The 13,525-nt window shown below is 39.0% G+C and overlaps 1 protein-coding gene across 3 annotated transcripts in view; it reads left to right on the forward strand.

Moving 5' to 3' along the window:
• Positions 1-13,525, forward strand: part of LOC150076736 (lysosomal alpha-glucosidase-like) — a 238,790-nt gene that overhangs the window by 19,626 nt on the left and 205,639 nt on the right. For all 3 annotated transcript variants that reach the window (XM_090386832.1, XM_090386831.1, XM_090386833.1), the window contains exon 3: positions 7,345-7,510. In XM_090386832.1, the coding sequence (XP_090242958.1) occupies positions 7,345-7,510 (166 nt within the window). The remainder of the gene's footprint in view (positions 1-7,344; positions 7,511-13,525) is intronic.

Genomic DNA, 13,525 nt, shown 5'->3' on the forward strand with positions numbered 1-13,525 from the left:
TCATATTGCAAAACTTTCCTAGTACCCTTTGTACTTGTGTCCGTAGATTTACTGTTCGTAACTTACCACCATTGTTATACGATACAACATTGTATCCCGAACTAGATAGCGTAAGCTTAATATATAGTGTATAATATAATATTTTCAATTAATCAGTAAATCTATTAATCTTGTTAAACTTCATTGTCAATTAAATTGTACTTTTAACTATATACATATAATGATTTACATTACAAACGTAACATAAATAATTAATACATAACTTGATACGGAAGTTATATAAATGGAACTCGTAGATAATACTCAATACTGAAAAATATATAGCATTATAACTGTGTTGGGATACAAGTTTAAGGTTTTAATTTTGTACTGAAATTGAAATTTTATTGAAATTAAATCGAAATCATGACTGAGACCAGAGCAGCAAAGCAAAAGGCTCAAGCTAATGGGAGTGCTGTGGCTCAGGGGATAACTGAGGGGGGGGCAGTTGCTGTCTGAATCACAGCCTTTTAAAATGCACTGCTTGCTTGATGTTTGTGGAGCAATCGGGTACGGGACACGATACTGCCATGGGGATGTCTTTGTGTGTGCGCGCGCGCGATGTAAGGAAATCAGGTGACAACTCAACGTTGTTATGGGCCTATATGAGAGCTTGAAGGACAGGGTAGATACCCTGGAAGGATATAAATTGAGGGGCCCATCAAGCTCTCAGCTGCCCACATCAATGCCAGAGCTTGCACTTGGTCATCATGCAACACAGCAGCAACCCCCAAGGCAGAATGCGCTGGTCCCACAGGAACTAGTAGTTGTTCATGACTCTATTGTCAGGGAAATGGGGAACAAGCTTTGTAAAAAGGATAGGTGGAACAGGACCAGGGTATGTCTGCAGGGGCAAAGATTGATGACGTAGAGCGGATATCATCTTTTAAGGGTACAAAAGGTGATATAGTTGTACACGTTGGCACAAATGATATTAAGAGTAGGAGACCGGCGGAATTACTTAACAAGTACAGGTCACTGTTGAAAAAACCCATGAATTAGGGTTGAATTTAAAAGTGTCTGCAGTTCTGCCCAGAGACGATAGTAAGGAGTATGTGATGAGAGCCTTGTCGATGAATTTGGCCCTGGAAAGATTGTGCAAGGCTCAAGGGGTAGAAATTTTTTCAGGCTGGTCTGTGCTTGTTAACAGGAGAGACTGCTTCTACAGGGATGGGATACACTTAAATAGAAAAGGTGCAAGAATATTTGCTGCTGCTATTGAGGCAGTGTTAGGTGGGTCGGAAAACTGCTAGTTTGGGGGGTGGGATACAAGGACTAATAGATTAACAGTAGCCACTGGCAGAGGTGAAAGTGATTCTTGCATTGCTTCTATTGAAATGAGCAGCAGCCTGGAAAACAAGATGCAGGATATTTCAGAGACTGCTGGGAGTCCTTGCAGAACAAGTAAACACATGGGTTGTGTTAGGGTAGCTAAGAATAAGAACAGGTGCATGTACACTTGCGTGTACACCAATGCCAGGAGTTTGGTAAATAAATTTGATGAATTTGAGGTATTGCTCAAAACATCAAAGGCAGATATTGTTGGGATATCAGAGATGTGGTGTCACACAGATATAAGGAATGCAGAACTGGAATTTGAGGAGTACAATGTGTACAGAAAGGATAGACAGGACAGGAAGGGAGGAGGGGTTATGCTATTAGTTAAGAAACACAAAATCCAAGGAAGTGAAGCCAGTCAACATCGATGTACAGTGCAGTGTTGAGTTAGTTTGGTGTGACATAAGTATAGGGAGATCAAAATTGAGAGTAGGAGTGTGCTTCAGGCCTAATGACTCTCATGAGTATAATAAAATACTGTACAGGGAAATAGAGTGTGCCAGTAAATCAGAGTCTTATAATGGTGATTTTAATTTACCAGATATTGACTGGAATTTGTGGGTTGGTCACTCACACACTAGCAAGGCTTTTGTGGATTTATTGGATGATTGTTTTCTATATCAGCATGTTCGGGATGCAACTAGAGGGAGTAATACTCTTGATTTGATTATCAGTAGTGATTCTTCATGCATTAAGAAGCTGCAGATAAAGAAACCACTAGGCGGCAGTGAACACAGTGTGCTGAAGTGGGATTTACTCAAAGAGATAACTACCATCAGGGGTAAAGGGAAGGGTTTTTGCTTTCGTAAAGGCGACTACGATGGTCTGAGACAGTATTTAAATTCTATACAGTGGGACCAACTGATGATGTTACCAACAGCAAATTCAAAATGGGAAGCATTCAAAGAATTTATCTTGGAAGCTACTAGGTTTTACATACCAACTAAGAAATATTGTTCAAGGTTTAGGCCTAAATGAATGTCAGATGAACTAATGAGACATATGGCAGAGAAGAAAAATGCATGGGATACATACAAATTAATGGGTGACATGGAAGCCTATGATAGATATAAGCTGGTCTCTAACCAAGTCACAAAGGAGATTAGGGAGGCAAAGGCAGATTATGAGAAATCCTTGGCAAAGGATGCAAAGAAAAACAGAAAAGAGTTCTTTACCTATGTAAACTCAAGAAGGAAAGGGGTGAATCAGATTGGTCCATTGGATATTGATGGTTCAACAGTTGAGGATCCTGCTCATGTGGCTAACAAACTAAACGAGTATTTTGCATCCACATTCACACATGAGGAGTGTGAATTTAGGAAAGGGAATGTCGTAGGTGAAGTAAACACTGGCAGTGAGCTAGATGATTTTGTAATAACTGAGAGGAAAGTGGATGAGAAATTGTTGAGCATAAACATAAAAAAGGCACCTGGGGTGGATGGGATCTATCCAGTTATATTAAAGGAGGCAGCAAAGGAAGTAAGCAAACCCTTAGCCATAATTATGAGAGCTTCTTTGGGCTCTTTTGTTTTGGTAGTTGTTGGTGCATCGGCTTCTGTGGCCATAATGCACCTCCCAAGGTTTTTGCAGTACTTTGATCCAAGCCCGAGGCGGGATTCGAACCCGCGACCTTTCAGTTGCTAGGTAGGCACTTTACCCACCCGGCTAGCCCGGTCGGCACTTTGGACTCAGGGAAGGTACCCATAGATTGGAGATGTGCAAATGTAACCTCAATTAACAAAGGAGGATCAAAGGCTGACACAAGTAATTATAGACCTGTGATAACTTCTGTTCCAGGAAAATTAATGGAGACACTGGTTAAAGAAGCACTGCAGGATCATCTAGACAAGACTTCAGTTATATCTCGGACACAGCATGGTTTTGTTAAGGGAAAGTCTTGCCTGACCAGTTTGATTGGATACTATGATGTAGTCACAAAAGAACTGGATGCAGGGAATAACTTTGATATTAGCATTAGTAGAGGCATTTGATGCAAGAAAGCAAGCTTATGCAGCATCAGGCAAAAAAAAAAATAAAATAATAAAATAATAATAATAATAAATAAATAAATAAAAATAACCACTTCCACTTCACCCATCTGTTTGTTCGAAATACCTGTCCAGCTGAGCCTTAAACTTATTTAGGCTATCAACTTCCACGACAAGGGATGGAAGTCTGTTCCACCAACCAACCACCCGCTAAGATCCAAATATTATATATTTGGATCTTAGAAAGGCTTTTGATACTGTTGCACATGGAAGACTGATGCACAAATTGGAGCAGTGTGGCACTGGAGGCAAATTGCTGCTATGGATAAAGGGATGGTTGAGTGGCAGAAGACTGTAAGGCAGAAGAATGGTAATCAATGGACACTGCTCTTCGTGGACTAATGTTATTAGTGGAGTTCCTCAGGGTTCAGTGCTGGGTCCATTGTTGTTTTCTGTATTTATAAATGATATTGATGATGGTATATCAAGCTTAATATCCAAGTTTGCAGACGATACAAAGGTTGGCAGGGTTGTTAAGGACACTACTGACACTATGCTGCTGCAACAGGATCCGGAAAGGTTGAGCAGATGGGCTGAGAGGTGGCAAATGAAGTTTAACATTGACAAATGTAAAGTACTACATATGGGAAACAGTAACCCCAGAGCAACGTATCAACTCTGCGGTACTACACTGACAGTGGTAGAGAATGAAAAGGACCTCAGGGTAATTGTGGAGGCAGGTATGAAGTTCTCTGAGTAGTGCAGACGAGCTGCAAGAGTAGCTCATGGTGTCTTGTCAATGATATACAGGGATTTTTCTAGCAGGGATAAGGAGGTGATTATTCCCTTGTATAAGGCAATGGTCAGGCCACACCTTGAGTACTGTATACAGGTCCGGAGGCCTCATTTCAAGAAGGATGTAGAGCTGCTGGAACGAGTACAGAAAAGGGAACAAGATTGGTGACCGGAACAAAGGATTTCTCTTACGAAGAAAGGCTTAAGTTTTGCAAATTACGGTGTCTGGAGACTAGGCACTGGCATTGTGATCTGATAGAGGTGTATAAGGCCTTGAATGGTTTGTGCATGCTCAATGCCAATGGGATTCTTTTCTTCCTCTTGCTTAAAACAATCACCCGAGAGGGCATAAATTCAAATTGAGGAAAGACAGATGTAGGATAGATGTGCGGAAATTTGCCTTTAGCCAGCGGGTGGTTGGTTGGTGGAACAGACTTCCATTCCTTGTTGTGGAAGTTGATAGCCTAAACAAATTTAAGGCTTAGCTGGACAGGTATTTCGAACAAAGAGGGGTGAAATGGGAGTGGTGTTTTTTTTTTTTTTTTGGCTGATGCTGTGAATAAGCTTGCTTTCTTGCATCATATGCCTTTACTAATGCTAATGCAGCTTGTCATCTATTCTGCCATCCTTACTGATGATAGTTCCCAAATACATGAAGTGCTAGACCTGCTCAATGTTTTTCCCATCTAAGGATGGTGTAGAGGTTTGCAAGAAATTAGCATAGACTTCTTGCTAGAACTAATGACCATTTCTGTTTTCGCCATGGCTTCCTGCCACAAGTTCAGGATATGTTGAGGAGATTTCCTGCGACTTGTCTATCAATGTCACATCATCAGCAAAAGCAAGCTCAGAGATAGTAACAGGCCTCATTATCCAATTTCCCAGCTGGAAGGGCCAGGTATGTGCCTTGCATTCATTTATGACATTGCCCGTGATTATGATGATGATGAAGAGATACGGGGAGAGAATGTTTCCTTGTCTCACACCCATTGTCAAGAATTCTTCTGGCTTTGCATTGACAGTTCTCACATAGTTACAGCATTGCTAATAATAACTCCTAATGCCAGCTACTAAACTTCTACTAACATTTTTCTTCTCCATCACTCTCCATAGCAAACCATGGAACCTTGTCAAATGCCTTCTCAAAATCAAAGTAGAAGGTGCACTTCTGAGTCATACTAAATAGATTTCTCTGCAATCTGCTGCAGCATAAAGATCAGATCTTGTGTGCTTGTTCCCTGTCTGAACCTGCATTAAGCCTTCTCCAGCTGCCCCTCCACCTCTTTCTTGGGCCTGGTTTCTAGTATTCAAGAATACACTTTCCCCAGTATGCTAAGTAAGAAAATGCCTTGATGATTTTGGCACTCCCAGTTGTCATCCTCTTTAAAAATGGGTGCAATGAATGATAAATCCCAATCTCCCTTCTTACTCTTTCATGCCAGCTGCATCACTTTCAATAGAAGATCTGTCCCAGAAGTCACCCAGGTACTTCACCATCTCAGGTGTTAAGCTATCATTTGTCTGGCTGGCTTTCTTCTTTCATATAGCTGCACTCAGCTTTGCCAGAATGATATTTTTCTTGCTGTCTGCATCTACAGTATCATCACATAAGCTGGCTCCTTCACTGTCATGATCTTCATCACACATCAAGAGTTCCTAGAAATATTCCTTCCACCTCTTCATAACTACATCCTCCTTGATTAGAAGTGAACCTTCCTTCGATTTGATGAACTTCAGGGGACATTCCTTTATGTTCTTGAGGACTGTATAGAACAGTTTCTGGTTTTCTTTCTTTGCTGTTTCCAGGAATTCTCCAAACTCATCCCACGACTTTGCTGCTATGACTGTCTGCTTAGCTTTTTCTCTCTGTGCCTTATATTCTTCATAATCCCTGCTGGTTCTTGATGAGAAGTACTCTTTCCATTGAGCCTTATTTTTGTCTGCCTCAGCTTTTACAGATTCACTTTGCCATTCTGTTTATTTCTTCCATGGTCCAGCTCAGGACTACCACAGACTTTGGTTGCAACATCAAGCAGAGTTGCCCTGAAGAGTATCCACACTGACTGCAAATTTGCCTTCAGGTCCTCGGGCTCTCCCATGTTTGGACTCAGTCTCTGAATGACCTCTTCCTGGTATTTCTGTTGGACCTCTGCCTGCTTCAGCTTATAAGTGTTGATTTTAGTGCAGATCATCTTTTTTTTCTCCTTTTCTTAATCTTCACAGGGATTCAGATGCTAATTCCACGATCAGTAGAAGATGGCCAATGCCTATTTCTGGTCTCCTTTTAACAACAGCTTTCCAGAAAAACGTCATTTTATTTTTTACCATTATATAGTCAATAATTGACTTCTCATTCCTTGACAGTTCCACGGTAGAGATAACCAAGACTAAATAAATTTAGTCTTGGTTATTACGAGATCATTAGCAGTGCAAAAGTTGCTTGGAGGAACATCATTCAGAGTTTCAGTGCCTTTTCCTTTTTTTCTTAGCCTCAGTCACAGCCAGATATTGCACTTTAGTCTTCAGGATTTCCTTTGCCTATTCCACTTCCTTCCCATTAACTCCTCTCACATTCCGTGTACCAAAAGTTGTAGTCCTAAATCTGTTCCAGTTTCATCTGTCTGGACTTTCTATGTTTACTTTTAATCAGTTCAATTCAGAAGTGCCCTTTTTTTTTTTTTTTTTTTTTTTTTTTTTTGTAGATTGTGTGGATTGAAATGCACAAAGTACCACACAGTTGTGGCTAGCATTGATAGGAATTAGATCAGTGGTTCTCAGACTTTATATTATTGCAATCCTCTAAAATGATAAATTAATTTGTTCTCTCCTGCACCCAAAGTGAATAAAACTAATGGTGTCATTTTGTTTAGAATTGGGCAAGAAATAAATATACCACTTACTATTAATAATTAAATTTTAATCTGTATATCAAATAATAAAATGATAGAAGAACCTTGCTTTATAAAATAAAACTTTCATTAGAACTAAACATGACCAATCAAATTTAAAACCCGTGGCAAAATATACAAATTGTGGGGTACAATTTGAGAACCTCTGAGTTAGGTATTTGTGGTTTATAATGTTATAGTGGATAAAAGTAAATTGTGAATTTTTTATGAATTTTATTAATATCTTTATATATCTGTAAGTTAATCTCTCTTTCTCTCTGTATATTACTTTTTAGATTTGTAACTAACATTTCAAGGCTGGTATTTTCTGATCAATTTATTCAACTGTCTTCTCTACTGCCATCGCACAATGTATACGGTCTTGGAGAACACAAGACTAGACTTTTAAAGAGTACTCAGTGGACTCGGTTTACTTTCTTTAATAGGGACCGAGCACCTATTGTAAGTTTTTAATTTTCTTTAAAGTCGTTTTGTTAAAAATGCTTTTTTTAATTCGGATTTTTTCTAATTTGGTTAATCTTTTTGTTTAATTTTAGTTTTCAGTTAATAATGCTGAACTGAAAAATAGGTAATGCACATTTTATCTCATAGTCCCATGCCTTTATTCTGCTTTTCTCATTTTAAAAATAAAAAGTGATATTATCTGCTAATCAATGAAAAGACAGTTATCTCCAAAACAGTGCTGTCCAAGTGGTGGCACCCAAATGAGAATAAGCAACAGTATACTTTCCCATAAGACAACACTTTCCCATAAGTACAAGTGTAGTTATAAAGAATACAAAGTAATAATATAGCAATGGCACCTCCGTAGCCAGGTGGGCAGGAGCGGCAGTGCGTAGCACACGCTTCTTGATTAGACCATTATCTGAAACTGTTATCTGAATGGCAGCAGACTTTTTAAAATTTTTTTTATTTCCTAATTATGATATTCATTATTGTATTGCTATATTTTTGTTGTTGTTTGGTTTTTAGGAGCATTAGCAACTAAGGCCATATTGCTCTGGGGATATGCGGTGGTCATTCCCTGACCTTTCCGCATCCTCTGTATTTGGTGGTCACGGGCTCGAACCCCGGTCTAATCAAGAAGTTTGTGCTACGCACTGCCGCTCTTGCCCACCTGGCTACGGAGGTGCCATTGCTATATTATTACTTTGTATTCTTTATAACTACACTTGTACTTATGGGAAAGTGTTGTCTAATGGGAAAGTATACTGTTGCTTATTCTCATTTGGGTGCTACCACTTGGACAACACTGTTTTGGAGATAACTGTCTTTTCATTGATCAGTGAGTAGATGCCACAAGTGTAAGATGCCTAAAAGTGCACAGTATCAAATTTGTAAACAAATTTAGGGATGTGAAGTCTCAAGTTAGGAAGAATTTAGTACATACAGGTTCATGTCTATGTGTAACTAAATTAGAAGCAAAACAAGGTTTGTAATAGGAAGACATTCTTACAGTATCTCATATACAAGGACTGGTACGAAAGTAATGCCTCCTAATTTTTTGCTTTCAAATGTGGCACTGTAGATCATTTTGTGTGTCACTATAGATCTTTGGTTTCATCATACTGAGTCGCTGTGATTGGTCTTGTGAGTGCAGCACACTGATAATTCAAAATGGTGAATCTTACAGATATATGTATCAAGCAAAGAGTGGTGATTGAATTTCTTACCAAGGAAGAAGTGATGCCTGTAAAATCCATGCATTTCAAAAAGAGTCCTGAGCTGGATAGTCATCATTCTTCTCTTTCCTGGTGATTCCCTTCTACTTTTGACTCTCTCTCTCTCTCAGGGTAACTCATAAAATGTTTTGGCTGGTGCAGCATAAGCATCAAGCTTCCTTGTACCATATGGCTATTAATAATAATAATAATAAAAATGTTCATGGTGACAATACCATAGATGTGAGTACAGTTAGATGTTGGGTAAGACACTTTAAGGGTGGGGAAAGTGACTTTGTTGACAAACCCCGAAGCAGCTGGCCAGTAATGTCAGTGACAACAGACAACAGGAGCTGGATTGACTTGCTGATCAAAGGAGACTGCCACATCACAACACACAAATTGTGTGATACAGTAGATATAGGGAAACCTGCTCTGATAACCATCATAAAGGAGCTAGTCTATAATAAGGTTTGCACCTGGTAGGTCCAAAAATGCTGACACATGAGCACAAAGGAGCCCGAAAAGTCATCTGTATGGAACTTCTCCACACTACGAGAGTGAAGGAGAGGTTAGGTTTTTCTTTCACGCTTGGTCACAGGTGATGAAACATGGGTCCATCATTATGGCCCTGAAATGAAGAGACAGTTGATGGAATGGCACCATCAAAATTCACCGCACAAGAAGTTCAAAAGACAGCCTTCTGTTGGTAAAGTCATGGCAACAGTGATTTGTAACAATTACAGGGTCTTGCTGGTGGATGTCTTAAAGCGTGGCACTACAATTAACTCAGATCGATAAGTGGAAATGTTAAAAAAGTTGAAAGCTAGCATCCATAGAGTTCAACCAGACAAAAACCTTAATGAGGTTCTTCTCCATTACAACACACAACCCCACACCAGTCTGTGCAGTGCCTCCGTAGCCAGGTGGGCAGGAGCGGCAGTGCATAGCACATGCTTCTTGATTAGACCGGGGGTTCGAGCCCGTGACCACCAAATACGGAGGATGCGGAAAGGTCAGGGAATGACCACCGCATATCCCCGGAGCAATGTGGCCTTAGTTGCTAACTCTTAAAAACCAAATAACAACAACAACAACAACCAGTCTGTGCATGATGGAGGCCATTGCAAAACTGGGATGCACTATTCTTCCACACTCTTCTCATAGCATGGATCTTGCATCTTCTATTGCCCGTTTGGCCCACCGAAGGATGCACTCAGTGGAACCCATTTTGTGGACAACAACCAGCTCAAGCACAGTGTTCGCAAAACCTTCCAAATCAAGAATAAGGACTTTTACAGGATTGGAATATGTCTGACTCAGAGATAGTGGATAGAAAATGATGGTGACTTTGTGGAAAAATAACTGTGTTTATTAATGATTGAGGATTAATTGATATAAAAGGCATAGTTGTAGGAATTAAATTTTCTGAGGAAAAAAATGGGATGCATTACTTTTGTACTGCTCTGTGTACAGTAACTTATTTAAGTATTTCAAGATATCAGATAGTGTTTTGTGAAATATTTTACAAAAAATTTGTTGTTAACAATTATTTTTAACGGTTTGAGTATCATAAGGTCAGAAATGGATTTAATTAATCTTCTAGATTATAATCTCGAGATATTTCAAACAATTTTATTTGATTACTCATGAATATTAAATAGAGATAACACCATATATTCCCTGTTTATAATAAAAGATAACCTGAATAAAATTGTTTTAAACTAAGGAATAGTTATATATTTCCTCCAGTTGCAGATGAAATCAAGTTACTCTGATATAGCAGTTAAAGGAGCAATTTTGCATTAATATTGGTGAAAATAACTTACACGACTCTTTTCAGGCTGAAATGAATAATTTAAAGTTTATACTTGAAAGTATGTCACAAGAGCCTTATATGTTCACCTACACAAGACTGCAGTTATAGTTCAGACACAGCATGGATTTGCTAAGGAGAAGTCTTGTCTAACAAATATGATTGGCTACTATGATGTGGTCACAAAGGAACTGGATGCAAAAAATAATTTTAATATCATATACTTGGATTTTAGAAAAGCTTTTGATACGGTTGCACATGGAAGACTACTTACAAATTGAAGCAGTATGGCATTAAGGGCAAGTTGCTACAATGGATAAAAGGATTTTTGAGTGGGGGAAGACAGAGAGTGGTAATCAATGGACACTGCTCTTCGTGGATTAATGTTATTAGTGGAGTCTGCCAGGTTTTGGTGTTGGGCCCATTGTTGTCTTGCATATTTATCAATGATAATTATGAAGGTGTATCAGGTTTAGTGCTGAAGTTTGCAGATGATACAAAGGTTGGTAGGAATGATAGTAATGACAGTATGCCACTACAACAGGATCTAGAAAAGTTGGGCAGATGTGCTGAGAAGTGGCATCTCATGTTTAACATTGACAAATACAAAGTACTGCATATGGGTAGCAGTAACCCCAGAAAAATGTACCAACTCTGTGCTACTACATTCAGGTTAGTGGAGATTGAAAAATACCCAGGAGTATTTTTAAGTCAGATGTGAAGTTTTCTGAGCAGTGAAGACAGGCTGCAAAAGTAGCTCATGGTGTCTTCTCAATGATATACAGGAATTTTGCTATCAGGTATAAGGATGTGATTGACCCCTTGTCAAGCGTACAGGTCTGAAGGCCTCATTTTAGGATGTAGAGCTGCTGGAACGAGTACAGAGGTGGGCAACTAGATTGGTGAGTGGAACAAAGGATTGCTGTTACAAAGAAAGGCTTAAGTCCTGCAAATTGCAGCATCAGGAGACTAGGTACCTGCAGGGTGATCTAATTGAGGTGTATAAGGTCTTGAATGGTTTGAGCAAGTTCAATGCTGATGGGATTCTTTCTCTTGCTCAGGTTACTAACCTGAAGGGGCAAACTCAAATTGAGGAAAGACAATTGTAGAATAGATGTGTGAAAATTTGCCTTTAGCCAGCAGGCGGTTGATAGTTGGAACAAACTTCGATCTGTTGTAATGGAGGTCAACATCTTAAATTAGTTTAAGGCAGAACTAGAGAAACTTTTGGAATGAATGGATGGGGGAAATGGTATGTTTTTTTTTTTTTTTTTTGGCAGATGCTCTGTAACCTCTCATGGGGGACCGAGTCAAATGCTTTGCTAAAATCCAAATAAACTATGTTGAAATTATTCTCTAAATCCAGTTGATGAGTAACTGTGTCAAAATAGCTTACTAAGTTACAGGTCTAGAGGCCTCATTTTAGGAAGGATGTAGAGTTGCTAGAACAAGTACAGAGAAGGGAAACAAGATTAATGAGAGGAACAAAGGAGTGCTCTTACTAAGAGAGGCTTAAATTTTGCAAGTTGCAAAATCTGGAGACTAGGCACCTGCGAGGTGATTTGATTGAGGTGTTTAAGGCTTTGAATGGTTTGAGCAGTTTCAGTGCTGATGAAATTCTTCTGCTAGCTCAGTGTAAAAACCCGAGTGGACATAGATTCAAATTGAGAAAAGACAGTTGTAGAATATATGTGCAGAAGTTTGCCTTTAGCCAGCTGGTAGTTGATTGCTGGAACAGACTTCCATTTGTTGTGGAAGTTGATAGCTTAAATAAATTTAAGGCTGCACTAGACAAACATTTGGAGTGACTGGATGGGTGAAATGGGAGAGGGTTTTTTTTTTTTTTTTGGTTGATGCTGTAAAAGTTTGCTTTCTTGCATCATATTCCTCAATTAATGCTAATTCTAAGTTCGTTAAGTATGATTTACCCTTAACGAACCCATGTTGTATGTCCTTCAGAATGCCATATCCATCTAAATATCCCTGAATTTTATTCTCAATCATTGTCTCTAAGATTTTTCCTACCAATGAAGACAGGCTAACTGTTCTGAAGTTGCCAACTTCACTCTTAGAACTGCTTTTATTTATTGGCAGTATATTGGCACTTCTCTAATCCAAAGCAATCACCTCCCCCCCCCCAGAGTCCAAAGATGCACTCATAATTAACCTCAGTTGCTCAATACACTTCTTCATGTTCTTCCTCAAAACTACTGGGTATATGCCATCGGCTCTGGGAGCCTTACTTGCCGTTATGCCCAAAAGTGGGTGCTCTGGTCACGGAAGAGAACAGTCGGTGGATTTTTAGCTGCTGTAAAGGGATAAGTATTTTTAATTTTTACTGTATTCTTCGTTAATTAACATAGTACATTGTGTTTTACAGAGATATTAAATAGGTTTAATAGTGTTCGTTGGTTTCTTGTTTTGATTTTAACTAGCAATTTTTGGAAGTTACGACTCCCAGCGTTGGCGCCAGTATTGTTGAACCAGCCGCCATATTGTAGTCAATAAGAAATAGCGTAACATATATATCTCGAACTGATAGTGTAAGGTATAAAGTAAAACTAGTTAGCGTAATACAAAGCACTTTATTAGGAATCTGTTAGCTTATTATAGTATTATCAATTAATCAAAAATATTATTAATCTTATTAAATTTCATTGTTAATTAAATTGTATTTAAATGGAAATCATGACCCAGACTAGAGCTGTGAAGCAAAGATCACAGACTAGCAAGAGTGCTGTGACTCAGGGGAGAAACGAAGGGGGCAATTCTTCAATGCATTAGTCTCAAAAAATTTGCGAAATGTGAAATATTTGCCAACCTTTCTAAAACAGGACATGATCTAGCCCAGGGGGATGCCTTTGTGTGTGTGTGTGTGTGTGTGTGTGTGTGTGTGTGTGTGTGTGTGTGTGTGTGTGTGTGTGTGTGTGTGTGTGTGTGTGTGTGTGTGTGTGTGTGCTAGGTGTCTAGAGTATCAAG

This window comes from Mastigoproctus giganteus, chromosome 12, assembly GCF_048544385.1.
Source record: "Mastigoproctus giganteus isolate SK-2022 chromosome 12, ASM4854438v1, whole genome shotgun sequence".
In the NCBI taxonomy this organism is placed as follows: domain Eukaryota; kingdom Metazoa; phylum Arthropoda; class Arachnida; order Uropygi; family Thelyphonidae; genus Mastigoproctus; species Mastigoproctus giganteus.